The sequence below is a fragment of the Mus pahari genome, chromosome 10, assembly GCF_900095145.1.
Source record: "Mus pahari chromosome 10, PAHARI_EIJ_v1.1, whole genome shotgun sequence".
Taxonomy (NCBI): Eukaryota; Metazoa; Chordata; class Mammalia; order Rodentia; family Muridae; genus Mus; species Mus pahari.
Genome location: NC_034599.1, coordinates 57,276,374 through 57,302,226, shown reverse-complemented (window position 1 = coordinate 57,302,226; position 25,853 = coordinate 57,276,374). Strand labels below are relative to the sequence as shown.

The 25,853-nt window shown below is 50.7% G+C and overlaps 1 protein-coding gene across 2 annotated transcripts in view; it reads right to left on the bottom strand.

Moving 5' to 3' along the window:
* Positions 1-25,853, bottom strand: part of Anp32a (acidic nuclear phosphoprotein 32 family member A) — a 37,245-nt gene that overhangs the window by 4,906 nt on the left and 6,486 nt on the right. For both annotated transcript variants that reach the window (XM_021206284.2, XM_021206285.2), the window contains exons 2-3: positions 1,700-1,849; positions 1,388-1,510 (exon numbers count right to left, since the gene is read on the bottom strand). In XM_021206284.2, the coding sequence (XP_021061943.1) occupies positions 1,388-1,510; positions 1,700-1,849 (273 nt within the window). The remainder of the gene's footprint in view (positions 1-1,387; positions 1,511-1,699; positions 1,850-25,853) is intronic.

Here is a 25,853-nt window from a genome sequence, read left to right as displayed (position 1 = left end):
TGAGATCTGATGCCCTCTTTTGGTGTGTCTGAAGACAGCTACAGTGTACTCACATACATAAAATAAATAAATAATTCTTTGGAAGGAAGGAAGGAAGGAAGGAAGGAAGGAAGGAAGGAAGGAAGGAAGGAAGGAGAGAGAGAGAGAGAGAGAGAGAGAGAGAGAGAACAAGAAAACAGGCCCAGGAAGTGAGGAGGCCCACAGATAGCAAGAAATGCAGCTGAATCGTGACCTCTCACTTCATCCAAGGGATCACATCGAGTCCCTGTTGCCATGGGGACCGACCCCTCGGCGTCAGTCTCAACTCTCTACTATTTTGTACACAGACCCGGGTAATTCTTAGTGGAGGGACCAAAGGCAGAGAGAACACCTGAGCTCTGGGTTGTGTTAGGCAGGCTGTACAGACGCAGCTGTGTTCACACTCCCAACACAAGTGAGTCAGAGCTGCCAAGGGGTTTCTCTTCCTAACAAAATGATGACGTCAGGGCTTCCCAGCAGATGAGAGCAGCTCTGCCTTCGCCTAGGTCAGTGGGAGACCTGGAAAGAACTTCCCATGGTCAGTGTGCTCTATTAGCAAGACAGACAGACAGACAGGTAAAGTCTGGGCTTGAAAAAGCAAAGCGTGCTTGCTGTTATGGCCACTTTACCCCATGACCTCAGAGTGTCCAGAGACACTTTGTGGACTTGGAATAGTCACTTTTGCTGCATCCCCGGCCCTCCCTCAAGTCAAGCTTTGCAACTTTTCTCTATTTCCAACAGATTCTTCTTGTCACATCTTCGGGCCGTTTCCTTAAAAACCAAAAGAATGCTGCACCTGGGACGTTGGTAACAGAGACTGTCATTCTGACTAAAATTTCCCTAGCTGGAAAATGACTAAAGCCAAGAACCAGACGTGTCATCCATCCTGTCTCTGAGGCCCTGGTCACCAAGAAAGACACTCTTCTCTCCATATGCAAATGAAGCCCTGCACTGGGCTTTCCCACCCACAGCCTCAGACTCCAGGAATCCCACAGTATGTGTCAGCGCTAACCCCTAACCTTTGGAAGAAATGATAGCTGATGCACGTCCAGAGTCAGCTTACATCTAGATTTGCTCTTCTCTCCTCAAAGGGTGGCAAGCCAGCCAGGCTGTGAGCCCAGACATACCACAACCCGGACTGAAGGGCACACACCACACCAGGCTCCATTCCCTGCCCCACACTGGGTGCCCATTCTGACCAGGTGACCTTGGTCCAACTGAATTCTCCATGAAGTAAGCAGAAATAGTACCCATGCTAGCTCACAGCACAGGATGACAGTCAAAGAAAAACAGTGATAAATAAATAAAACCATGAGAAAGTCGGGTTCCCCACCGCCCCCAAGGAAAGGGGAGGACCCCAGGGACTCACCAGCGGCTCTATTGTGCTGAGATCTTTTATTTTGTTGCCACTTAAATTTAGATGCTTAAGGTTCGGACATTTCTCTGCCAATACTTCCAGGTCCCCTGAGATTCTGTTTTCGCTTAATTCAAGCTGTATGAGGCAGGAAGGGAAAATGCACTTAACACCCAGCTCGGGGTTACTATCCCCAGACAGCGGGAAGGGAGCATCCCCGGGGACCCTGCCAGCAAGTTGGAGCAAGCACCTGGCCTAGCCCTTAATTAAGCTCTCAGAGCACAAGGCACCCCCCACCCGGAGCCTCCCAGCTCCCAGGTTGTTTACCTTCTTGAGTTTGTTTAACTTTGGTAAGTTGGAAATGGAGGTGAGGCCTACGTTGATTGTACTTAGGAATTCCAGTTCTTCAAACTCATCCGTGAGGCCTTCGATTTTGCCTTCAATTGACTTACAGTTATCCAGGACCAGCTCTTTCACCTGGAAAGGGAAGGTTGGTGTGAGTGAAGGGGTCAGAGAGGCGGTCCAACTCCAGCGTCCCATCAATTGCTCTATCCAGATCAGTACTGCCTCGGAGCAAAAGGTGACCGGGCTACCCGTCTTTCCACAATTAGCAAGACCCAGATGGAGATTGTTGGATAAGCACACCTCTGGAACTGGGGAGCCATGGGCTGGCTCAGCAGGTAAGAGCACTGACTGACCTTCCGAAGGTCCTGAGTTCAAATCCCAGCAACCACATGGTGGCTCACAACCACCCATAATGAGATCTGACGCCCTCTTCTGGTGAGTCTGAAGTTAGCTACAGTGAACGTATGTATAATAGATCAATCTTTGGGCCAGGGCAAGCAGGGACTGAGGGAGCAGGATTGACCAGAGCGTGCAGAGGTCCTAGGAATTCAAGTTCCAACAACCACATGAAGACACACAACCATATGTACAGCTACAGTGTACTCAAATAAATAAAATAAATAAATATTTAGAACTGGAGAACCACTGCAGAGAACATAACCAGTAGGCTTTGCTGTCACCAAGTATGTGACAAGTATGGTATGTGTGTGTGTGAACAAGCCCCTGCCACACTCTTTAACCCCAGTATACAATAAAAATGACAGTCCTCACTGCCCACAGGCATCAGCCACAACGGAGGTGGTGGCGGCACCTGGTATCCCTGCCTACAAATGCCCAGGCCAGACACCCACTGGAGGCAGGCTACTCACTTCCCATGCTCAGCCCACGCCTTGTGGTCCCCATCCCTGTTTTCCCCCCTCCCACCTTCCCCACGCCCCTTGCCAAATGCTCGTGGCTTGCACACAATACACTCATGCTTGCTCTCCCTCCTCCCTCTGGCCTTAGCCTGTTCACTGAGGCCTGGCTCTATCTCACGATAATCAGGTCCCCAGCCTGCTCCACCCTAGGGGCCGCAGAGCGGGGAACCCTCGTCCACATCCTCATGCCTAGAGAACACTGTCCAGCAGATGGACCCACCAGAAAGAACGTGTTTGGTGCCGTCCAAGAACAGAGCCACGAGCCTCGTGTGGCCCCGAACACTTGCTGTTATTTTAATCTTAAGTATACAGAGATACAAGGCACAGTTACTGGACCACGTGGCTCTTGGATGTTTTCCTTGGTCCCTGCCTCATGGATGAAGAGAAAGCCTGTACTTCTAAGACAGCCCGCACTGAAATGCGAGGGTCCCTACCCATTCCCTCTCCAAAGATAGGGAGGGGAGTGGTGGGAGGTAGTTCTGTTTCTGACAAAGAGTGGAAAGAGACAGTAAAAGTCACTCTTCGGAGGAGGTTCCAAACCAAATCCACTGCAGGGGCAGTTGCTGGCGCGGGTAAACACCGCAAACGGATGCCGGGCCAGGGGAAAGCCGGCGGGGCTCAGAAAAGCAGCAAGCAGCTGAAGGAGTCGGCAGGCAGACCAAGGTAATCCTGGGCAAGCCAGGTGCTGACACAGGAACCTTACTGTGGGATGGGGACGAGGGTTGAGCCGAGGCGCTCACATAGGCTAAGCAAGCAAGCTCCTGCTCCCTTGAGGGCACTTTTTTCCCTACCCCCTTTTCCTTTGACACAGGCTTTCTCAGAGCCGCCTAAGCTGGACCTGAACTTTCCTTGCACATAGCTTTAAAAGGCCTTCAACCTGTAGTCCTGATTCGCTTCTGAAGTAGTTGGGATTAGAGACCCATGGCACCAGGCTGAAAGGCACCTAAAAGGAGAAGACTGATCCCTCCCGATGGCACTTGTTCCCCCCCCCCCCCGTGCACCCCTCCACCCCAGGACTCCGTCTCAGAATCAGCTTCCACCCTGAAGCCTCTGGGAAACAAGGGAAATACCGACTGGACGTGCTGCACCCTCCATCCATGGGATTCACCACAGGCCCACGCATCTCACAGGGTCACCACTGCCCTCTTCCCCCACCGCCCTGCATAAACAGCCCACAAGCCAGCCCCCACCCATGTCTGCACCTCTCCTCTAAGAGGACTTTGCCTAGAGATTCCTCTGGTCTTCCAGAGGCCGCTTGTATTCAGCCACTCTGCAGAGGTACAACAGGGTTCACTCCAGGCTAACAGGCAGGGCAGGGACTATGGGGCACCTGGGTCCCTGAGGAGGCTGCGAGTGTTCCGACAACCTAGCAGGGATCCACAGTTCTACCTGAAGGAAAGAAAGCCAGGAACACCACCTTCCTCCCCAAACCACAAGGTCCAAGCCTCTGCCCTGGCCATGCTCCATTTTCTCGAATGGATCTGAGAGGCCACGGGTCCAGGTCAGGCCACTCCCGGTTAGAGTATAAGAATGAAGCTCTTGGAGCCCTTCACTCTAAGGCAAGACAGTTGCAGAGAGAGGCCTGGCTGTGGGCACCAAGCAAATGGAGGAAGAGCGGCTGTGAGGGCAAGCAAGGGATACAAGTCTGAGGTCTTGGGCTCCCGTGCACAGTCTTCCTCCTTAACTGGTTTCCCAGGTAATCCCTGCTTCCAAAGGCAGATCCGGTGTCTCCGCAGAGACTGCGGGCATATGTGGTTTTCCTAGAGTGGTCAACAGCTTCTCCCCTTAGTGCCATTAGCAAGCATAAGAGGACCTGGGGTGGGAAGCTAATGCTGGGCAGTCAAGGGAATTTCTATGGGAAGTTGCCTCTATGTATGTGTGTGTGTGGAGGGGGGTATTGGGGGGAGAGAGACACGGCACCTCCTCAATTCCTCCCCAACTCCCGCTACCAAGACAGGCTGCCTTCCATTTCTACAAACAGCTAACCAGGGGGATCCCCACCACCCAGAACCACACCCAAACTGGGAGCCCCTCCTCTCAGGGGCAAGTAAGTCATCACAGCTACTGTTCATTCACACACACACACACACACACACACACACACACACACACACACTAAATGACCTCCCCATAACAGGCACACACCTTAGCTACACCAAGGGGGGGGGGGGTCCCTCCATTTACAGCCACATTCAAAAACACCCGTGTGGGTCTGAAGACCTGGCTCCGTCATCGGCAGTGTCTGGATCGGACCCCCGGCAGCTCACAAACTATGTTCAAGGTCACCACTGGCTACAAAGCCAAGTTTGAGGCCTACCTGGATTGTATGAGAAGTCTCAAAAAAAGGAGTAAAAAAAAAAAAAGAAATACTTAGCCTGAAATGCAGGCCCAGCAGGTGGCTGCCTAGGCAAACAGGTCTATGCTGGCTGGCCCGCTCAAGGTAGTGGTCCCCTGAGGCATCCCTGACATTCCAAGGTAAGGGAACCATGCCTGCCCAGAGATCACTCAACTTCATAGCCCCCCCCCCCCCACAGCTGTAATGGCTTCCCTTCAGCTGGGTGGCCATCACACCCAGCTCCTCAGTCACCAAGGTGCAGAGCTCAACCTGGCCTGGCTCGAGCAGCTATACGCTCCTCCTCCAGTGGGGTGTGGGGTCCCAAGAATAGGGGCTGTTTCCTCTCCCTCAGGCAAAGTCTCAGGAAGCCTTTCCCAGTCTCCTTTGCTCTGTGCACCTCCTCCTTCCTGATGGGGAGGTAGGGTGTCTTGCACTGTTTAGGAGGGGCCAGGGCAGAGGCCCGAAGGTCTCAGTATTGTGTAGAAAGCTCAAGCACTGCGGGCTGAGAAGTGGCTCAAATCGGACAAAACCGAACACCCTAGCCATTGTCCCCACGTTGAGTCTACTGCCTGCCCTCCATCCACCCCACCCCCTCCTCTCTCCCAAGGCCTGCGACTGAGGGGACTCACCCCGCAACTGTTATCATTTCTAACCCACTTCCTCCGTCCTTGGCAGCCTCTTCTCTAGCTCTTCCATGTGAGAGCATCCCTTTTGTATCCAAGAAGTGCTGTACTTTAAAAAAAAAAAAATAGAATAAAGGCCCACTTCCCTTGCCAAGTCCTGAGTGTGCGTGAACTGCAAGTTAAAATTAAACTGAATATCTGTACTTTGGGTCCAGATGACCTCCCGGCTCCACCAGCCCTTAACACACAACAGCAACCACCACCAGCCCTTACAACAACAACACCACCACCACCCCAGAGACCAGGGCTACTCTGCTTCCACAGGGTCGCCCAGCCCCAGGCTGGAGGCTGACATTCCCATTCTGATGGTTGTTGGGAGGCACCACACATTCCTAAGAAGCCAGCCAGGCTTGACTCTCCTGCTCGTGAACCTCACCCGAGACCCCCACCCTAGGCTTGGGTCTGTCTTCGTTCGACCGTGAAAGCTGAACTTCATGATAAACACACACACATTCACGCAACACAACAACTTGTTTGTTTCAAAAGCGCCAAGTCTGGTCCTTTAGGAAGCTCTCAGATGTGACCTTTCTTCTTTCTAACACTGCAGCCTTCGTCACAGCCCTAGTTACTTCAGGCGTGTTTTTGTCTTGAAGGCCGTGACCTCAGGGAAGAATGTGGTTAAAGCGATAGCCTGGGCTACTGTGGACCAAACTCACCCTGGATGCAAGACCCCCTAATCTGGGCTGGATAATACCATGTTCTCTGGAGTCCAAGATTCCACCTCCTCAGGAGAAGGACGGTGACATAGGCTGAAACACCCATGGCTGGTTAATGACCTACTAGTCGCCGCTTCCCTCTCCCCCAAATCGCCTTACCCTTGCACCCAAATCTAATTCAAGTCTCCCTCTCAGGACGCCATCCCTGTAGCTGACTCTAAGAACCCAAGGCTGGGTACCAAACTCAGAGGCAGCAGCATGAATCATTTAATCGTATATTAAGCATCTGATCCTCCTAGAGGTCAGAGACTGTGTCCTTCCCATAATCAGCCTAGAGGGAACGCACGGGACAGCACTGCTTAGCAAATGTCCCTCTTACTGGGCCAGACACAATATAAGTACTGGGAATACGGGGCGGGTGGGGGGGGGGGAGAGCAAACAACAGACTATTAGCAGGTGGGATCAACACTCGCGATTTCCCACAACAGCTTTGGGCATGTGCCTATGCCAACCAGGCACCAGCTCCAACAGCGGATCTGCCACTATCCTACCAAACTGATGCGGCACTCGGCATACACGGCTCCAGTCAGTTCTCCCTACACAGGACACTCCTGCTGCATAGTTAGTTGGCTGAAGGGTCACAGAATCCATGGTGAACCAAGAGGGGGTGGGGTAAAGGAGGAGTCGGACAGAGAGAGAGAGAGATAGTGGCAGGCTTGAAATGCACAGCTGGCTGGTAAACGCAAACAGCCCCGACAGGCCATGAGGGGAGATAAGAGGCACCCAGCGAGATCAGGGAGAGAGGGGCGCTGTCTTGGTCAGGAATGGCTATGTAACTACAGCCCAGTGCAAAATGAAATGGTGGGTCCCTTGCTGGAGATTTACCTGGCGGATAGCATATGCTTACCTAGCCTGTACTAAGTCTCTTGTTTGATTCTCCAATATGACATAAACTTGGTAGAAGATGGATGACAAGTTCAATACCATCCCCAGCTATACACAGAGTTTGAGACCAGCCTGGGCTATGTAAAACTGGTCTCAAAACAAAACACAAAACAAAGCCTCACATCGAATTCTATGACAGGGATGGCCAACTATGTGTGTAGGTCACATGGCTGTGACGCTGGCTCTGATTAGAATGGACAGCTTGGGACTACGACGGCCTTCTAAAAAAAAAAAATAATAATAATAATGACCCAGGGGGAAAGGACACGTTAAGAGCTGCCCCTGACTTTTCCAGAACTCCTATGGCAACTCAGGATGGGCAGAAGGCGGACTCTAGCCAGACAGACCTGGCTCTAGTCCAAGTTCCTCTCTCTAGCCCAGCTGTTCTTAACCTGTAGGGTCTTCACCTCTCTGGGGTTCAACGACTCTTTCACAGGGGTCCGCCTAAGACAGTCAGAAAACAGATATTTACACTGTGATTATAGCAAAGTTACAGTTATGAAGTAGCAACAAAAAATAATTTTATGGTTAGAATCACTGCGTTAAGGAGAGTGGGAACCACGGTCTCTCGCCCTTCTCACCTCTCTGGGCTTCCAGTTTCCTCTCAGAATTCTAGTGCCAACGACCTAGGGCTGGATTACACAATAAGAAGTCCAGCTTAGAATTTTGCCAGCTTGAAGAAAAAAAAGCTACCCACCATCCCCTTTACCACTGGCTCTACGATGGTACCCACACTGGAGATAGTAGCATGGAACAAAGGCTCCTAACCAGGCCCAGTCCTCCACGCCGTCCTGCCACGGGCTCCTAGCCCAAGCCCAACACCCCAAGCCTCCCACCCTGCTCTGGACCCGTGGAGGGTGTTCAAAACAAACGCTCTAGGTTCAACCTCTACATCTTCCTTTGTCTGGTTTTCTAACCCAACCTCCAGACATGTCTTGCGCTTCCTTTACTGAACAAGAATTGGATAAATATATGTGGTTTGGTTTCAACCCTGTCAGTCCCTGACCAATTTAGGCTCCAGGTTCCAGGCTTCGAACAGAAGACTCAAATCAAATTGACCCAGTGTTTTTTGGTGCTCCTGGATTTTTAACTAGGTCAGCTTTTAAATGGGCCACCCCCTGCTGCAGATCCCATTCCTAGCTAGAAGGCCAAACTGTGTGAGTCACCGAGGTTTGAGGCAGAGATAATAAACGGACACTTGCGTTTGTTTTAACAGTAAAATCTACTTACTGACCTGTGTGGGAAGGGACTCACACAGCTCTGGGGGAAAAGGCTGAATATTTTGAAAGTTACCGAGATCTTACAGAATAGAGGTCAGTGTTTTCTGATCATAACCCACTGCAAGGAATACATTTTAGGAGCTGGAGAGATGGCTCAGCAGGCAAGCCACTTGCAGCTCTTGTAGAGCATCTGGCTTTGGACCCCAGCACCAGGGTCAGAGGCTCACAACTGCCTGTAGTTCCAGCTGGGGAGCAGAGTGGCTTGATTCCCCCACTCTCTCTAGTCTCCCCAGGCACATGCGTACGCATTAATTACACATCCACATTAATACAAATAAAACGAAAAGCAAACAAACAAAACCCACTTTACTCAGAGCACGCATACTTTTTGCCTGTAGGCACACTCGGTGAAAACAAACACTACACATAGGGTCCCATCTATAGATTTTTTTTTTTTAATCTTAAGTTTTATTTATGTGTCTCTGTGAGAGAATGCCACTTGTATGGGGGAGCCTGCAGAGGGCAATCTCTTAGAGGAATTACAGGGGGTGATGAGGAGCCGGATCTGAGTCCAGAGAACAGAATCCAAGTCCTCTGCAAGTGCCCCAAGTGCTCTTAACTGCTGAGCCATCTCTCCAGCCCTCTTATTCAATTTTTAAAATGTGGCCCACAGTGTGGGGTGAAGTGGGCCAGAGAGATTGATGTTCGGCAGAGGACCCAGGTGCAGGGGGGGCTGGGCAGAGAGAGCAGAGAACTCTGAGCTGGGTGATTAATTTTTCTTTTCTGCCACAACACGCCTCCTGTCCTAGGTCAGAATCTGCCCCCCCTCCCCACTGCTATCCCCAAAAGTAAGGGGACCCACAGCCCATCCACCAAACTCCCGAGTTCCTGCTGCCTCGTGGCAGCCAGGGCTTGGGGGTCTCCACGCCTCTCAGGATCTTCCGTAGTCTTAGCTAGGGGCAAGGTCCTTCTTCGCTCTATTAAAAACAAATAAAACCCTCCCCGAGAATAGAAAGCCTCCCTGGGCCTCGGATTTTTGCTGCTGCGTACAAAGCAGCTCTGCAGGCAGGCAGCGGGGGAGCACGTGGCGCGGGCAGCGGTGACGCCATCCTCATTACTTAGAGGCAGGAGGGCGGGCCGAGGAAGATCAGGCTGGCTCATAGGTCCAGCTGGCAAGGCAGGCTGAGGCTGCACCAGCCAGCCAGCCCAGCGACTCGCTCTTGTCCACGGCTCCTCCCCGCTCTTCCCTGCGCGGTCCGGTGATTTCGCCTGCGCTTCCCCGCAGGAGTAGTCGGTGCTAGGGACGCTTCCACTCACTGGAAAGGCCCGGAGCTGACCAGGCTTGCTCAAAAGGATACCTAGCTTCTGCCCCCAGCCTTTGCGTTCCTCTTTAGTTTTTTTTAAAAGATTAAAAAAAAATGTGTTATATGAGTGCTTTGCCTGCATGCCTTGCACTGTGTGCATGCTCACAGGGGACAGAAGAGATGTCAGATATTTTGAAAACTGGCGTTACAAACGCCAGTGAGCCACAAGTAGATTCTGGGAACCAAACCCGGGTCTTCTACAAGAGCAGCAAGCGCTGTTAACTGCTGAGCGGAACTCCTGCCCCAAGTAGCCTAGCCCTCCATTTAAAGCCTCGTTCCTGCCTCCCATCTCAACCAAGCCTTCCCTGGTTGCCTGGCCCTGCCCTGGTCCCGCTCAACTTTCAGATAACAGAAAGTAACCAAAGAAGCTGGAAACAGCCTAGAGAGAGCAGCTGTGGGGTCTGACTGGCTATCTGAGGAGGGTACAGTGGTGAAAGAGAGATGGAGAGAGAGGCTTGGGAGACCAGAGGTGAAGGTCAGATGTAGCAGTTCCCTTCCTGTCTTCCCGTGGGGGCTAGCATACAGTCAGCTACAGAACACTAGTCTACGTAGCCAGAAAAGGGCCGGTTAGTCAAAAGGCTTCCACACACTGCAAGATGCTTGGCTGTATCTTGTCCCTGCTGTATCTCTGAATTTGCTGTGTGCCCCGGTAGAAGTTGCTGCCCCATTCTGGGCTTCTGCCCCACCCTCCCTCCGGGCTACACACTGGGCAGTGGGGCTGGAATAAAGAGATGAGGCCCTAAAATTCCATGTCCATGAATATCCCCTCATCCAGGACTCCCTAAAGGAGGCACAGGGACCTTAGAGGTGGAAGAGCTCAGGTTTCAGCATGCAAAGCTACAAGACTGTTCATTATTCTAGGTAATAACTAAAACGGAGACACTGATCAGCTAGGCTCTCTCTGCACACCATGATTATAAAAGTAGTCCCCAGAGGCCCAGGTCGTGGGGTTCCAAATGTGGGGGTGTCATCAGTCATCTCAGAGAGCAAGCACCCAATGGCACCCAAACCCCTAGGGGGATAGGGCAGGAACCACCTCCACTAACACCTCACCTCACTTACCAACAGTGTACTTCCTGATAAAACCTACAGTGGTTGATATGCTCTCACTAAAGAGCTGCAGCACTGTCCCTGTGCAATAGAAAAGCTGGATTGGGGTCACAGAGCCAGTGATGTTACATTGTGGATCATTATTCCTCCCCAAACCTTTAATGGCCATGGAGATCCAGTGCAAACCCAAAGCAGGATTCCCAGGCCCCCAACCCCACACCTCTTCCCAAGGCAGCTAGCGGTCCATGACTCGCCCCACATGGCACTGCAGGTCACAGGAAGGTTACGTCCCTCCCCTACCATTCCCAGGGGCCTCTTCCTGTCCACCAAGGCCCGCTGAGAGCCTCTGACAGGTGTAAAGACTCAGTCCACCTTTCCAGGCTCCCTACACAGAGGGGCTGGTATCTGTGAGCTCACTGAGTGGTCACGTGGGAACAAGCCACTCAGGCTGGAGGTGGGCAATCGTTCTAGAGAAGTTTTTAGATGGCCCCCTCCCTTTCCACTAGAACCACGGTTGGGCAAAGCAGATGTGCCTACTGAGGGATGCCAGTGATGAGCTGCTTGAAGTCAGACGGGAGATTTAGACTTAAGTGATGCTGTGACCACTAGTGGACTCACGGCTGCCTGCTGTGGGAAGCTGGGCACACTCGCTGGGTTTCTACCTTGAGATGTTGACTGCAAGATACAAGTGAGATCACTTCCCCAGTTTCACTGTTCAGAGACCCATGGACTGCCAACTCAAGGACTGTGACCACCCCAGGCTCTGTTTCGACCCATCTCAAAAGGCAAAAAGCTCACAGGCCAGGACACTGGAGCCCTGGTTTGGAGAGCTACCCCACTTCCAATTGGCTTTGCAAAACAAAACAAACAAACAAACAACACTTAGGGGGTGTTGCTATAACTAAGTTGGTAGAATGTTTATTTAGCACACATGAGACCCTGGGTTTGATCCTTAGCACCAGATAAGCCACGCCTGATGAAGTACCCGTGGTCCCAGCTCTCAGCAGGTAGTTGCAGGAGAATCAAGAGGTCAAAGCTATCCTCGGCCGGCCGGATAATGAGCTGGAAACCAACCATTATATATGCAAAGATCAGAGTTAGTCTGTGATGGAAACCTTGGGCTGGTCCTCTCAGTCTAGGGCTCAGATATCCAGGGGCAAGAAGCAAGAGGAAAGTGGAACAAATAAAGGGAGCGGAGAGGGTAGTGCCCAGACCCGGGCTGGACCTCCCCTCTACCTGGCCTTGCACACCCCAGAAGGCATGGAAATAGACAAGTCTAACAGCCTCAGGGAAGAAATTTTGCCCTTGGCTTCCGTCCGGCCACCTTGACCAGACCTGACGAGCAGCCTCCTCCACCAAAGGAGCTGAGCAATTCCTGGGGCTGAAGTCTGGCACCCAAGCTCTAACGGGGAGCAGATGACTTGGGCAGCAGTCACGCAGAAGAGCCCCGCCTATTAGGCACGGTCATGCAGAAGAAGTGAGTTAATCAGCCCTTTCCCCCTTAGCCTGACAGGATGCATTCAACTTGCCTCAGTGGATAAATCAAATACTTATGGTAAAACGCCTGGTGGAAGGGGGGAGGGGGAGGGAGGACAGGGAGAAGGGGCAAAAGGAGAAGGAAGAGGAGGGCAATGGGAGGGGGAAAGGAAAGGAGGAAGGGGAACGCCTGGTTTGGCTTAGCTCCAGAGTGCCGTTTTTTTCTCCACCTGGTCTTGCTAGTGGAACCTGACCTATACTTAATTATTTTAAAAATAGAATGCAGATTGAGTTAGCTGTTGTTCACAGGTCTATAGCTGCTTTAATTTTGTTTCGTTTCTTGTCAAGACAGTTTCTCTGTGTAGCACTGGCTGTCCTGGAACTTGCTTTGTGGAGCAGGCTGGCCTTGAAATCACAGAGACCCACTCACCTGCCTCTGCCTCCTGAGTGCAAGGCGTATGCCACCACCGCCCAGCTACTGCTTTAATTTTTGTTGTTGTTGTTACTTTTTTTTGTTTGGTGGGGTTTTTTTGTTTTTGTTTTGGTTTTTCGAGACAGGGTTTCTCTGTGTAGCCCTGGATGTCCTGGAACTCAATTCTGTAGACCAGGCTGGCCTCGAACTCAGAAATCCTCCTGCCTCTGCCTCCCAAATGCTGAGATTAAAGGCCTGCGCCAACCACCACTGCTTGGCTTGCTTTAATCTTAAAATGCTAAAGAACAAAATGTTACAACTTTTAGGATGGTGAGAGTCAGGGAGGGGCTAGTTGGCTAGAAATAGGTGATAATGCTGGGGAGATCAGTCTCTGAGAGAGCACACCCCACCCACCTCAGTCACAGCAGCCCACACAGACAAAGCTAAGCTCTTCAGGCTGTGTTGAGCACGGGTGGGGGTGTGGCTCACTGCTACAGTGCCTGCCAAGCAGGCACTAACAAGCCTTATAGTCAAGCTCTCCTACCAAGGATGGGGGTGGGAGGCACTGGGTCGCTAAAGATGCTTGTCACCAAGCCTAATGACCCGAGTTTGATTTTTGAAGCATACACGTGGAAAGAACCAGCCAGCTCCTGCAAGTTGTCCTCTGACCTCCACATGCACACTATGACACCCATGTCTGAGCACACAACTGCCCAGAAAATGTAACAAAAACTTTAAGACAAGTGGGGGGAAAAAACCCAAAGCCACTTGATGGCAACGTCCCAAAGCTCAGCTGCACCTACAAGACCAAACCGTAAATCCCAGAACTGAGAGGAAGAAGACAAGCAGGGTGGGAAGGCATCTGAGAACCGGGGTGATGACAAGGAACTAGGGATGTTTAGGCAGGAAGGTGGGAGACCCATGCTAATCAAAACCCTAAGCAACTATCTGTAAGAAGAGCTTTGTATACGAACTGTGCTGAGCACCCGATATACGGATGAGTAATATGAAGCACTGCAAAGCGTGAGTTGGGTCACTTCTAAAAATGCTGCTTGGGTCCCGTCTCTCCCCCGCCCCCCAGAAAAGTTACCTGCTTAGACCACAGGCCCAGTATGCCAGGCACCAAGTTAGGCAGTAAGAAATAGCATGGCAGACTACCGATGTGATGCCGGCCCTCCAACGTGCAGGGGGTAGGGGATGGGGGAGGGTGGGAGGAGTCAGATCCTAACTCAGTGAGTGTATAATACACGATTGATGCTCAAAGGGAAACAGAGAAAATCTACAGCGATGGGGGACAGCACTGGAGGGTGGCCAGCAACACTACCCAAGGCTGGTCTTGTGCGCATACTTGACCCTAAGAGTATCTGGCCAGGGAGGGAGGGCTCTTACAACGGAAGGAACAGCTATGGCTAAGACACTAAGTGGGAAGCAGGCTTGGCCATACAAACTCTGCAGCTGGGTAGTTTGTGGGAGGGCTGGAGAGATGGCTCTGTGGGTAAAAAGTGCTTCTGTCAGCCTGATGAACCAAGTTCAATCCTGGGCCCCACACGGGGAAGGAGAGAACTGACTCAAACAAGCTGACCTCTGACCTTTACAGTTGCTCCATGGCATGTGAGCAAAAGGCTGCGAACAGCCACATTTTCTCGTAGAAGTAGCCTCCACCACACATCCTATGGAATGCTGCTTTGATTATTAGCATAGGGACACGTGCGATGGAGCCAATCTGGTTTGGTTCTAGACTTTTCTACTAAGAATCTAGACATATTTTGTTTGTTGTTTTGAGACAAGGTCTCATGTAGGCCTGGTGGTCATAAAGTCCCTGTGGCAATTGAAGAAGAAACTTCTGACCCTCTCGTCTCTTCCATCCAAGTACCAGGAAGTCAGGTGTGTATCCGGTTTCAGCTGTGCTGGAGATGAACCCAAGACTTTGGCATTCGAGGCCAACTCTACAGACTGAGAAAGCTACAGCCCCAGCCCAGAGCTGTGGCTTTGGTCAAGACTTCACCACCTCAGAGTGTTCACCACTAGAATGGGAAGAAGATCTATCCCTGCAGAGGAATCCACGGAACGAGGCTAGATGCTGGGAAGGAAGGCACTTGGGAGACTGTGCTGTGCTTGACATTACTGCAATACATTTCACAAGCATGTTCCTTACCAAGCAAGATGCTGTACCCAGAGAACAGAGATGAGGTACTGCCTGCCCCAGTCCCCTACTCCTCCTAGTGATTAGCACCTAGTAAATGTCTGCAGATCAGAAAGGCATCAAAAATAACCTGGGAAAGCATCCTAAGGCTCGACTTCCCCACTGTATGGCACCAAGAGTGCTCTAGAACAAGCCTGCTGGACCCTTCACTTCACGCAGTTGGGAAAAGAACCAGCTGAGTTACGTCGTGGCAGTGTGTGGCGGGGTAAACTCCAGGGACGGAGACCTTGGAGGGGGCTCCTTGCTGTGGTGGCACTCAGCCTTCCTCAAACTTCCTGAGAGCCCGAGAAGCACACGGCCAGAGTATGGCCATTTGGACTAAGAAGCTGTGATCTACAATAGAATACCTAGTCCAAAACCCACCTTTTTGTTGTTTGTTTTCCAGGGATGATGATGACGGTGATGGTGGTGGTGATGATGATGATGATGAACTAGAAAAACATTCATCATCCTGGTTTCAGAATCAAACTACGAGAATTCAGCGAATCCTTCCACCACCACTCTCTCTGTTGGCCCAGAAACTACTTCACCTATCTCCAGGGTGTGTTTATAACTCTGGAATCTTATTTTTCTTGCCTTTACCCTCAAACTAACCTATAACGTTGACTTTGGGACCAGAGGTGTTTTGGGTGGCTTCTGATCTTTAGCTGTAATAAATAACCATGGAATACAATAAGCTAGCACATGTCACTTTATATTCCCTGGCTTAGGGACAAGCACTTAAATCAGATCCCACCCTGATTGTAGGGTCACAGTCCTCAAAGTCCTACAAATTTAAGGGCCTCATCACCTTTCCGGATAGGCTAGTCAGCCTCAATTTATCCCTCAATGCCGACTACAACAGAAGACAGGGTGTCAGTGGAAACATGTCCTTGCCTTCTGACCCAAGGGTATCTAGTCTGGAAGGGGCATTACAACAGAGGATTGAGGTTCAGTTAGCCAATCTGACCTCTCTGGGCCTGTCTTCCTTATCTCAAAAACAAGTGGCCCAACCCACACCTCGGGATGTGCTAATAGATCCAAAAGGTAATGTTTACCAAGTATCTAACAACAGGCACCACCCCAAACTCACCCTAGGCACTTCGCAAAGGTCAAGTAAGCCACCTCTTATCCCAGGAGAGGGCTTAGCTTAAGAGGTAGGGAGGTACGGTGGCCATGCCGACCGAGTCACAGGGGTGCTACTCTGCTCCTGCCAAAGAGGCTGCCGATCGGATCCCTGCTCCTGTTTGCAGGCCCTAGGCCCCTAATTACACTTTAGCCTACTTTTATTGGAAAACTATGTATGTACCTTTTCCTACTTTCTAGACCCAGGTCAAAACCTCTGGGTATGTTTCTCATCTGTGAGCACAAAACCTTACTGTACTAAGTATGTCAGAGTCATGAAGGGAAAGGACCTTCCCTAAGACCCTGGCACATCCTGAGAACACCAGGAGAACCCAAGCTCACAGTGAGGAAAAGATGAAGGAAAGTGTGTGGGTGGTGGTGGTGGTGGTGGTGGTCAGACAGAGAGACCAACAGACTAGAGGACCTCTCTCTAGGCTATCACCGGAGTGGTTGGAAAGTGCAGGTCAAAGCTAAGGTTCCGGGTTGTGTGCACAGCGCTGAAGTTGGCCTGGCTGTGCACCCAGGACAGCTGCTCAGTAGCCATGACCTGGAGGAAGCTTACCCACTCAAACTTCCCAGCCCCATCCACTCACCTGTTCCACAGGAAGAAGAATCTTAACTCCTTCATGGCAGTTCTGTCCTTTAACTAAGGTACGTGGCACACAGGCACGGGACAGTAACAAGCAAACAAAACTCAACTCTAAAAGACATTCCTTTCCCTCTCTCTCACAGTCACAAGCCCAGGAAAGCTCAGAGCACAGCAGCACAGTATTAGGAATCAGGGTGAGCAGCAGGAAGCTTCGCTGGAGCCAGAAGCACTGCGCACTCTTTCTGGGTAACATCCAGTGGCCCAAGGTGGCCCACTCTAGCCCTTCAGACAAGCTGGTCAGGTTCTCTCCCCACCAAATACCAGAGGGCATCAGGAATCCCGCACCAACAGGTAGACTAACAGCAGCAGTCGTCCAGCCCACCTCGGAGACCCGGACCTCCACCCCCACCCCCACCCACACCCACCCATACAGGCACACGCACACACAATATAAATGAATAAATCTAGAAAAACAGACTTCAAAGTCCAGATTATTTAAGGTCTGAGCCTTAAGAGAATAACAAGACATTCTACCATGGCAAGGTCCAGTCTAAGACTGCAGTGCACAGAGTACTGGCCGGCCCCAACATAATTTTGCATTTCCCACACTTGTATCAGTTCATCCGTGTTTGTCCATCCCATCCCTTTTCTCTCCTCCCTCCTTGAATTTTCCTGCCTCAACCTCCCAAGTGATGGAACACATCACCAAACCTGGTCTTGGGTAGTTAGTACTGCGGCTTGAACCCAGGGTCTGTGCATGCCAGGCAAGCACTCCGCCACTGAGCTACAGCCCAGCTCTCTATTTTACTTGTTAATCAACACAGAGTATCACTAAGTTGGTCAAGTTAGCCTGGAACTACCTCTAGTCCATCCCGGTCTCAGTCTTGCCATGTCCCCTTGCCTCGCCTCTGGTGTCACAGGCGTGTCAATCCACATCCTATTCTCCTGGGATCTCTCTTTTTTTTTTTTTTCCTTTTTTTTTGGGGGGGGGGGGCAGTCGAGACAGGGTTTCTTTGTATAGTCCCGGCTGTCCTGGAACTCACTTTGTAGACCAGGCTGACCTCGAACTCAGAAATCCGCCTGCCTCTGCCTCTGCCTCCCCAGTGCTGGGATTAAAGGCTTGCGCCATTACGCCCCGCCATTACGCCCCGGCTTCTCCTGGGATCTCTTGAGTGTTCTTATGCTGTCCATTAGAATGTCACCTCCTCCAGGAAGCCTTGCCTGAGCCACAGCTTTGTTTTCATGGCACTTAGTGGGGCCTTTGCTGTGGTTTATTAACAGACTGTCTAATGAATGTGTGTTTTCGTCTGCGTGACTGTCAAATCCAGACAGCCTGTAACAAACCCAGTAGATATAAGGTATTCAATCTCTGTGTGCTGGGGGAGGGGGGGAAGAGGAGAATGGAAACAGCCAAGGCTAGGTAGGGGTCATGGGAGAGGGGAGGGATTCCAGACCTGCACTGCAGTTTGACAGCTGGGAAGCGCTGGGCAAGCTGCACAGAACTGGTTCATGTCAAATATTGAGCAGCCAAGTGCTGCTTACCACTGGAACATCCATGCCCTACCTCCCAGGGAGCTCATGACCTCAGAAGATACAAATCTGTGTTCTGGTGCAGTGGGCACCCTGCCCCCTCAGATGGGGTCTGACGGGGCCAGGGTCTACAGCCACTGGTCAACATGTAAACATGTCCTGTGCCACCTCTATCAATGATCACACCGGCCACTAGAGTGGACAGAAAGTTCCTGGATGCTCTCAGAGAACAAACATGGTCTGAACCCAATACCCTCGTGGCTTAGGACAGCCTGCAATCCAGTCGGGCTCCTGTCACCGCATCCCACTCGGCAGCCCTGAGTGTTGCTCCAGAAACCACCCCGGACTCCCCCCACCCTTCCCCCGGAAGAACAGATACACTGGCATTCACCCCAAGACGCGTATACAAGCATGTCTGTAAGGAAGCAGCAAACTAGACGGAGTTCAGAGAAGTAGCTGCTTGCGATGGCTGCAGGCCAGCCTATGCATAAGCTTGCCCAGCCTCTCAGAGCTGGCGAGGGGAGGCTAGCTAGCACACTCATAGCAAGGGGGGAACATGCAGCAGAGGAAGGCCAGCTCCCACTCCTGCATGTGGATGGATGGGGCTGCTTCTTACAAGCAGCTGGGCAGAAGCCCCTTGGTCACCAGGGAACCTTCCTGCTCCAGCTGTGGGGGAGCCACACTGGACTCCAGGGAATGTTCCCTGGCAAGTGCACAAAGAAACACTGACCAGGTGAACCAGGGAGAGCAACCAGCATATGAGACATGATGGGAATCCACTGGGGGACAGACCACACCCTTCACATCCTGTATGTCACCAGGACAGACACAGAGGGTCTCCTCCCTCCACTGAGTCCAGGAGGAGCTCCTTCTGTGCATGGTGTGGACCAACATCGGATGTCTTCCTCAATGGCTCTTCATCCAATTTTCTCTCACTGAACCTGGAGCTCAGTGACTGGGCTAAGCCCCTAGTACTGGTATTACAGATATGCACTACCATGCATGGGCTCTGGACATCTGGGTCCTGATGCTCAGAGGGCTGGCACTTCAGCAGCTAAGCCATCTCACCAGACCTAGTCTATTGTTTGTTTGTTTTTAAAGATTTATTTTCTTAACTGCTGAGCCATCTCTCCAGTCCAACCAGGCCCATTCTTGGTCATACTCTGGTAGCAGAAGCCTCACAGGACACAGGTACATAGACACAAGTGTGATAAACACAAAGTAGGAAGTTAAAGACTGCGTTTGGGGGGGGGGGCGGGGGCGGGGGACAGACACAGGCCGAGAAATGGGCCCCTGCAGCCCAGCACATTAAAGCCTGGACCATTCTTTAGTGCTATTTCCCCTTAGCATGCTTCTCCCTATCTACTGTGAAGATCTGAATCCTGTGCCTCAGCATCCCCCCAGGGCTTTAAAAACACATGCATTGGGGTACCACACAGAGATAGAGTCAGCAGTTGGGGAAGAGCCTGGGAAGTCCCTCAGATGCTCCTCTGGTAGTTCTGATGCCAGATGAGGCTGCAATCTGAGTCATTAACCACATTCTTTCCTCCTGTCTATCACACAGGCTCCACCGCAAGATGTGGGCATCACTGCCCTCTGCACTCTAGTCCTCCCATACCTCTGCCCCACCCAAGCCACCCAGGACACAGAAAAAGAATGCAATTAAGTAAGGCAGCTGTGCAAATGGCTTAGGAGAATAACTCAGCCTTATTGCAAGGCCAGTACGTTGAACCCAGCTGATGGACAGGGAATATGACTATGGGGGTCCTCTGATTTCCCTCATGGCCACACCATGTTGGTTTCTTGTGAGGTCAAGGGAAGATGGTGGACCAGTTGCAAAAAGTGGGACTGAATCCCTTCCCCAAATGTCTGGTCCTGCTAAATTTACAGGTCCTGGCCTCCACCTCATCCTTCCCTCCCATTGCTGATCTTCTAGCCCGCTGCAGATCCTTCCCTGCTAACATTCTCAGACACAGAAGAGCAAGAGATAAACCACCTAGGTGTCATTGGTCCTGAGCCTCTGGTATGGGACCTCTCACTAGGCCCACTCCTGGGTTTTCAGGCTATCTGCAGGGAGAACACGGGGCAGATCCCCTGGAAGCCTCCAGAGCATCAGAGTGGCCTTTGGTGGATCTGCACACACAGACTAGTCATTCAACCAAGCTGCCATGCAGCAGTGGCCTTGGATGAGCTGGGTACCTGAGGCAGGCTGGCTTAGGAATGGAGGCTGTGACTATCCTCGACACTGCCCTCCATGCCAGGGGTGGGAAGATCAGTCGATAGACAGCGTTTGGCATGGTACAGACACTTCTTTCACACCGAGGACTTTTACAACCAAATTAAAAATAAAGCAAGCAAGCCAGGCGTGATAGCGTAGACCTGTAATCCCAACACTTAAGAGGATAAAGGCAGGCAGATCTCTAGGAGTTCAAGGTCTACAAAGGGAGTTCCAGGCCAATCAGCACTACAAGGAAAGCCCTGTCTTAAGAAAGGAAGGAAGTGAGGAAGGGAGGGAGGAAGGAAAAAAGAAGTTATGGGAAGGAAGGAAGGAAGGAAGGAAGGAAGGAAATATTTTGAACACCGACTTTTTAACCGAACTGTTAAACTGAACAGGCTCATCCACTAGGCACAGGGAAGTAATAATACTACTTTGAATATTTTTTAAATGTCTCCTCATTTATGTTCTCTGAGATACTTAACACATGCTTACACGTAAAGAATCCATAATTAACAGACAGAACCGTGGTTGGGTGCAGTGGCACACACCTACGGTCACAGCTACTTGGTTAGACTGGGGCAGGAACATAATGAATCCATGAATCCAAGGCCAGCCATGGCAATACAGCAAGGTGACCTTGTCACAGAAGAAAGGGGGAGGGGTAAGGAGCATGGAGGTACACATCTATAATCCCAGCATTTCCAAAGCTGAGGCAGAAGGACCACAAATTAGGGGCGTATCTCAAAAGAATAAAAATTAAAAACAGTGACTAGGTATGGCAACGTGAGCCTATAACCTCATCACCTGGGAAGCTGAGACAGTTCAGGGTTTGCTTGGGCTATATAGGGAATAAGAGACTGGTCTATGTGACAGGACCTCTGACCGCATCCCTGCATCCATCCTTCAGATGGGGCCTGAAAGTAAGATAACCAAACAGCAACCATCTGATGGCAATAAACAAACGGGAGGCAGAGATTCTAGCATTTGGATTTAATTTTTTAACTCTAAGAAATTTAAAAGAAAACCTGGAAAAGACTGGAAGCCCACTGATGTCCTGAGAGTGCCACGGGATGCCACTTCACCTTCCCTGGAGGACCTCAACCAGAAACAATCAGCAGGGCTGTCAGGGCCACCAGATAGTGGGTATACAGAAGAGGCCAGTCACCAGGGCGCGGTGATGCTCACCTCTCATCCCAGCATTCGGGAGGCAGCGGCAGGCATCTGTGAGTTCGAGGCCAGCCTAATCTACAAATTGAGTCCAGAACAGTCAGAGCTGTTAGGCAGAGAAACCCAGTCTGTGAACAACAACAGAAAGAGACCGGACCAGGTGCCTACAGGTTCTTCACTCCAAAAACACTAGGAGAATGCTTGTGGGTCCAGTGCCAAGCACTGGGGATACCCAAGGGTGAAGGAAACCCAGATCCCTTAAAGCACACAGCATACTGGCTTCCCAGGGGAAAAGAGATGCTAATTAATAGGAATGTGCAATTACAAGGGAAACTCCTATGAAAAGTTTTACAACAAAAGAATCTGACTTAGACCTTCTCAGGAAGGAAGTTAACTGTGAAGTGTGAAGGGAATGGCTTGGGAAGGGGGCGGGGAAGAACAGTGCCAGAGAGGAAAGACAGAAGGCCAGCAGGGGCTGAGTTACATTACTGAGGACTTTATCCTGCTGGTGAATTTTACACACAGGATTAAAAAAAAAAAAGACACCGTCATCCATGCTTTGATAGGATCATGGTTTTGTTTTTTGGCTGAAGTTGGAATCCTGGCTTCAAAGAGACCAGAACTGCGGTATGGGGAAAGTATCTGGGATGGACTTCAGTGTTGTAAATAGGACCTGTGGTAGGTGGGAGGGGGAATGGCGGGGGGGGGGGGGCTTAGGAGGGGATGGCGGGGGGCATAGGAGGTACAGAGGCCATGTGTTCCCTGTGGACTTGAGGACAGGGTGCTGCCTAGACCCAGATACTGTGACTGTGAGGTAAACATCCCAGCCCAGACAGCATGGTATCATCCGCTAATGAGAAGATGTCTTAGGGAAGAAGCAAAGAATAAGGGCACCCGGGTCCCACATCCAACTGAGTTTAAAATATTGGAAGCTTGAGAAATAGCCAGACCATAAAAAGTATGCCCCAGAAAGATGGATTTTTTTTTCTCACAAAAGTCTAGGACTCCAAATACTGCAGAACTCATGCAAGAGCTGACGGATTCCCAGAGCCATATACAAAAATCAAAGCTACTTAGGAGACAGGGAGGGTAAACGCAGTTACAGTGATCTAAGACAGGAGGCAGCAGCTATGGAGGGATCCGGCTCAATCAAGGGGGTCTGGTCTTTTGTTTTGTTTGAGAAAAGGTTCCTTTTTTTTTGTTTTGTTTTTTGTTTTTGTTTTTGTTTTTTGTTTTTTCGAGACAGGGTTTCTCTGTGTAGCCCTGGCTGTCCTGGAACTCACTCTGTAGACCAGGCTGGCCTCGAACTCAGAAATCCGCCTGCCTCTGCCTCCGGAGTGCTGGGATTAAAGGCGTGCACCACCACACCCGGGAGACAATGTTCCGATTGTATAGCCCTAGCTAACTTTGTGATCCTCCTCTCTCAGTTGCCAAATTGCTTCCCCCATCCAGGACCAGTGCTCTAAAGCCAGAGAAGCATCCTCAGTTCAAAAAGAATCTATACAGAAAGAGAACCAGTGGAGTTGGGGAGAGATGCCTCCACGGGTAAATGAACTCTGCCTGCTACCGAGTCTGACGGCCTGTTTGATTCCCCAAACTCACATGGTGAAAGGAGAGAAGCGACTCCCCCAAACTGCCCTTTGACCTCTAGAGGAATGGCATCTATACAAATGCACACACAAGCACACGCTCGCCCATGCGTGCATACACACACACACACACACACACACACACACACACACACACACACACACACACACACACTGCAGGGAAAGGACTTCCTAGGAAACCAGGAGACAAGCATTTCTTACGGAAGCTGCTGTAGACTGGGAGAGGATGAAGGACCAGGAGGCAGGCAATCTGAGAGGATGCCTGAAGCAGCAGATGTGCAGTGAAAAAGGAGCTTGCGGAGAGGGCAGTGGAGAGTGGATAGGCATCGACCTCTACAGAAACCTTGGTGGGAAGGAAGGCAGTGCAGAGCCAAGGGCTGGGCTGCTCTGCAGTGCTGTAGCTGAACCCGAACAGACAGTGGGTACTGGATGACATCTCCAGATTCTAACCTCTTTTCCTACAAGTACACTTTAATGCCAACCTTTGTGTTTGTGTGTATATATACACACACTATATATACACACACGGGCGACAACAGGTGCTGGTCCTTCATTCCTCCTGGTTTGAGACAGGGCCTATTGATTTTCTGTTGCCCGCAGCAAGCTTCCAGAGTTTGCCTAGCCTCTTGTCTGAGGCCCCGGATTCCAGAAGCCCATGTCGCACCTCCACACCTCCAGCTTTTATGTGGGTTTTGAGGATCTGAACTCAGGTCAAGGCCGCGTGGCAGGTGTTTTACCACTGAGCCACCACACGAGCCTCACTTTCTCTTTTTAAGCGCCTGCCAGCTCGCACACTCTAGCACATCGGCAGTGACGCATCTGGTGCCTGAGACTGTTGGTGGGTGCTATGACAGCCTCACTTTGGAGACCCCAGTCCACACTGGGAGGCAACTCGCCAGGACTGGGAGTGAGAGACAGGCACGCACCAGGCACCCCTCTCTCTAAAACGCTCTGACTCAATAAAAGGTGTGGGTGCTCTTCATAGTGCACAGCAGAAGGAAGGGCTAGGGACACGGTAGCAAGGACTGGCGCAGCCACTAACTGCAGGCACCATTGAGGATACACACTTAAGCTAATGGCTACTTTTACCATGAGGTTGTCTGGGGTAGACCAGAGAGCAGCTGGAGACCAGAGGAGCCAGCAGTGAGCTGCCATGAAATTGAGAAAAGCCCTGTTGTGTTGCTGCAGAGACGACACAAGGCTCGGGAGGGCAAGCTCCAGCCCCAAACCAAAAGGCAAAACAGTGGAAGGAAGCTTAATCTCCAACCTTTAATGTTTTCCAAACAGTAATAGAGTGAAATCAACTTATGAGCCTAAGATATCATATTTTTCAATGAATCAAAAGTGTTCAACGTTTTAAAAAACAATATGTATGTATGTAAGTATGTGCTGAGCAACGGTATGAATCCTGTTATTAGTAGGTTCAAAAAGTCTGAACACCACTGGGCTTGAATTCAGCACCCTCGGGTTATTTATTTAGACAGGGTCACATGTAGCACAGGCTAACCTTGAACTTGAAAAGGAGCAGAGAATGACCTTCAACTTCTCCCTCCTCCACCCCTGAGGTGCTGGGATTGCAGTGCTGGCACTACATCTGAATTTCGAAGTACACAAAACAGAACCTAGGGCTCTGTATATTCTAGATGAGAACTCTAGTACTTGTGTTACTACAATTACTACAACTACAACAGTCACTACAACCCCAGCCTTATCCCCCCCCCACTCCATTTTAGATGACGAGGAGAGAAGCTGAACAACTTGTCCAACTCAAGTTAATGACCAAGCTGAGAAGAGTGTCCAAATCTTTAATGGTCCTCAATAATTTCCTCACTAAACCAAGACTCTCAAAATGCAAATACCTCTGGAGAAATGCAGACTGTCATCCACGCCGGTAAGTAGTCAAGTAGGGTCACCTTTTAGACCTGCTGCCTGGAGCCAGTTTGGTAAAGAAAATGGTAGACTGGGCGTGTCAGGGGTAAGGGGAGTTGCATAGCAGAGTAAAAACAAGATCAGTTTGAGGGGACCTCCCCGGAAGGTGCTGTGGAGCACCGCAGTGGACAGGGAGTGAAGCACAGAACAAAGACCCGGTATCATTGGAACACGTGGTTCTGTACTAGGAGGCAGTTTCCGGGTCTGGAATTGGACATGAAGACCGTGGGTGCTTTGTTAACATGGCTTCAACCAATTCTATGAAATGAAATGTTAACTACATCGTTCCAGTCAGGAGCCCTCTCTTTTAACTCAGTATTTGTTGTATAATTACATGCCAATGTTATTATAAGACTCAAGTCAGGGGCTAGAGAAATGGCTCAGGGGTTAAGAGCTCTGACTGCTCTTTCCAGAAGTCCTGAGTTCAATTCCCAGCATCCACATGGTGGCTTAGAACCATCTGTAATGGGGATCTGCTGCACTCACATGGTGTGTCTGAAGACAGTGACAGTGTACTTACATACATAAAATAAAAATAAATATATCTAAAATAAAAAAAAAAAAATCAATGTTAAAAAAAAAGGGGGGGCTGGTGAGATGGCTCAGTGGGTAAGAGCACCTGACTGCTCTACTGAAGGTCCAGAGTTCAAATCCCAGCAACCACATGGTGGCTCACAACCATCTGTAACAAGATCTGACGCCCTCTTCTGGAGTGTCTGAAGACAGCT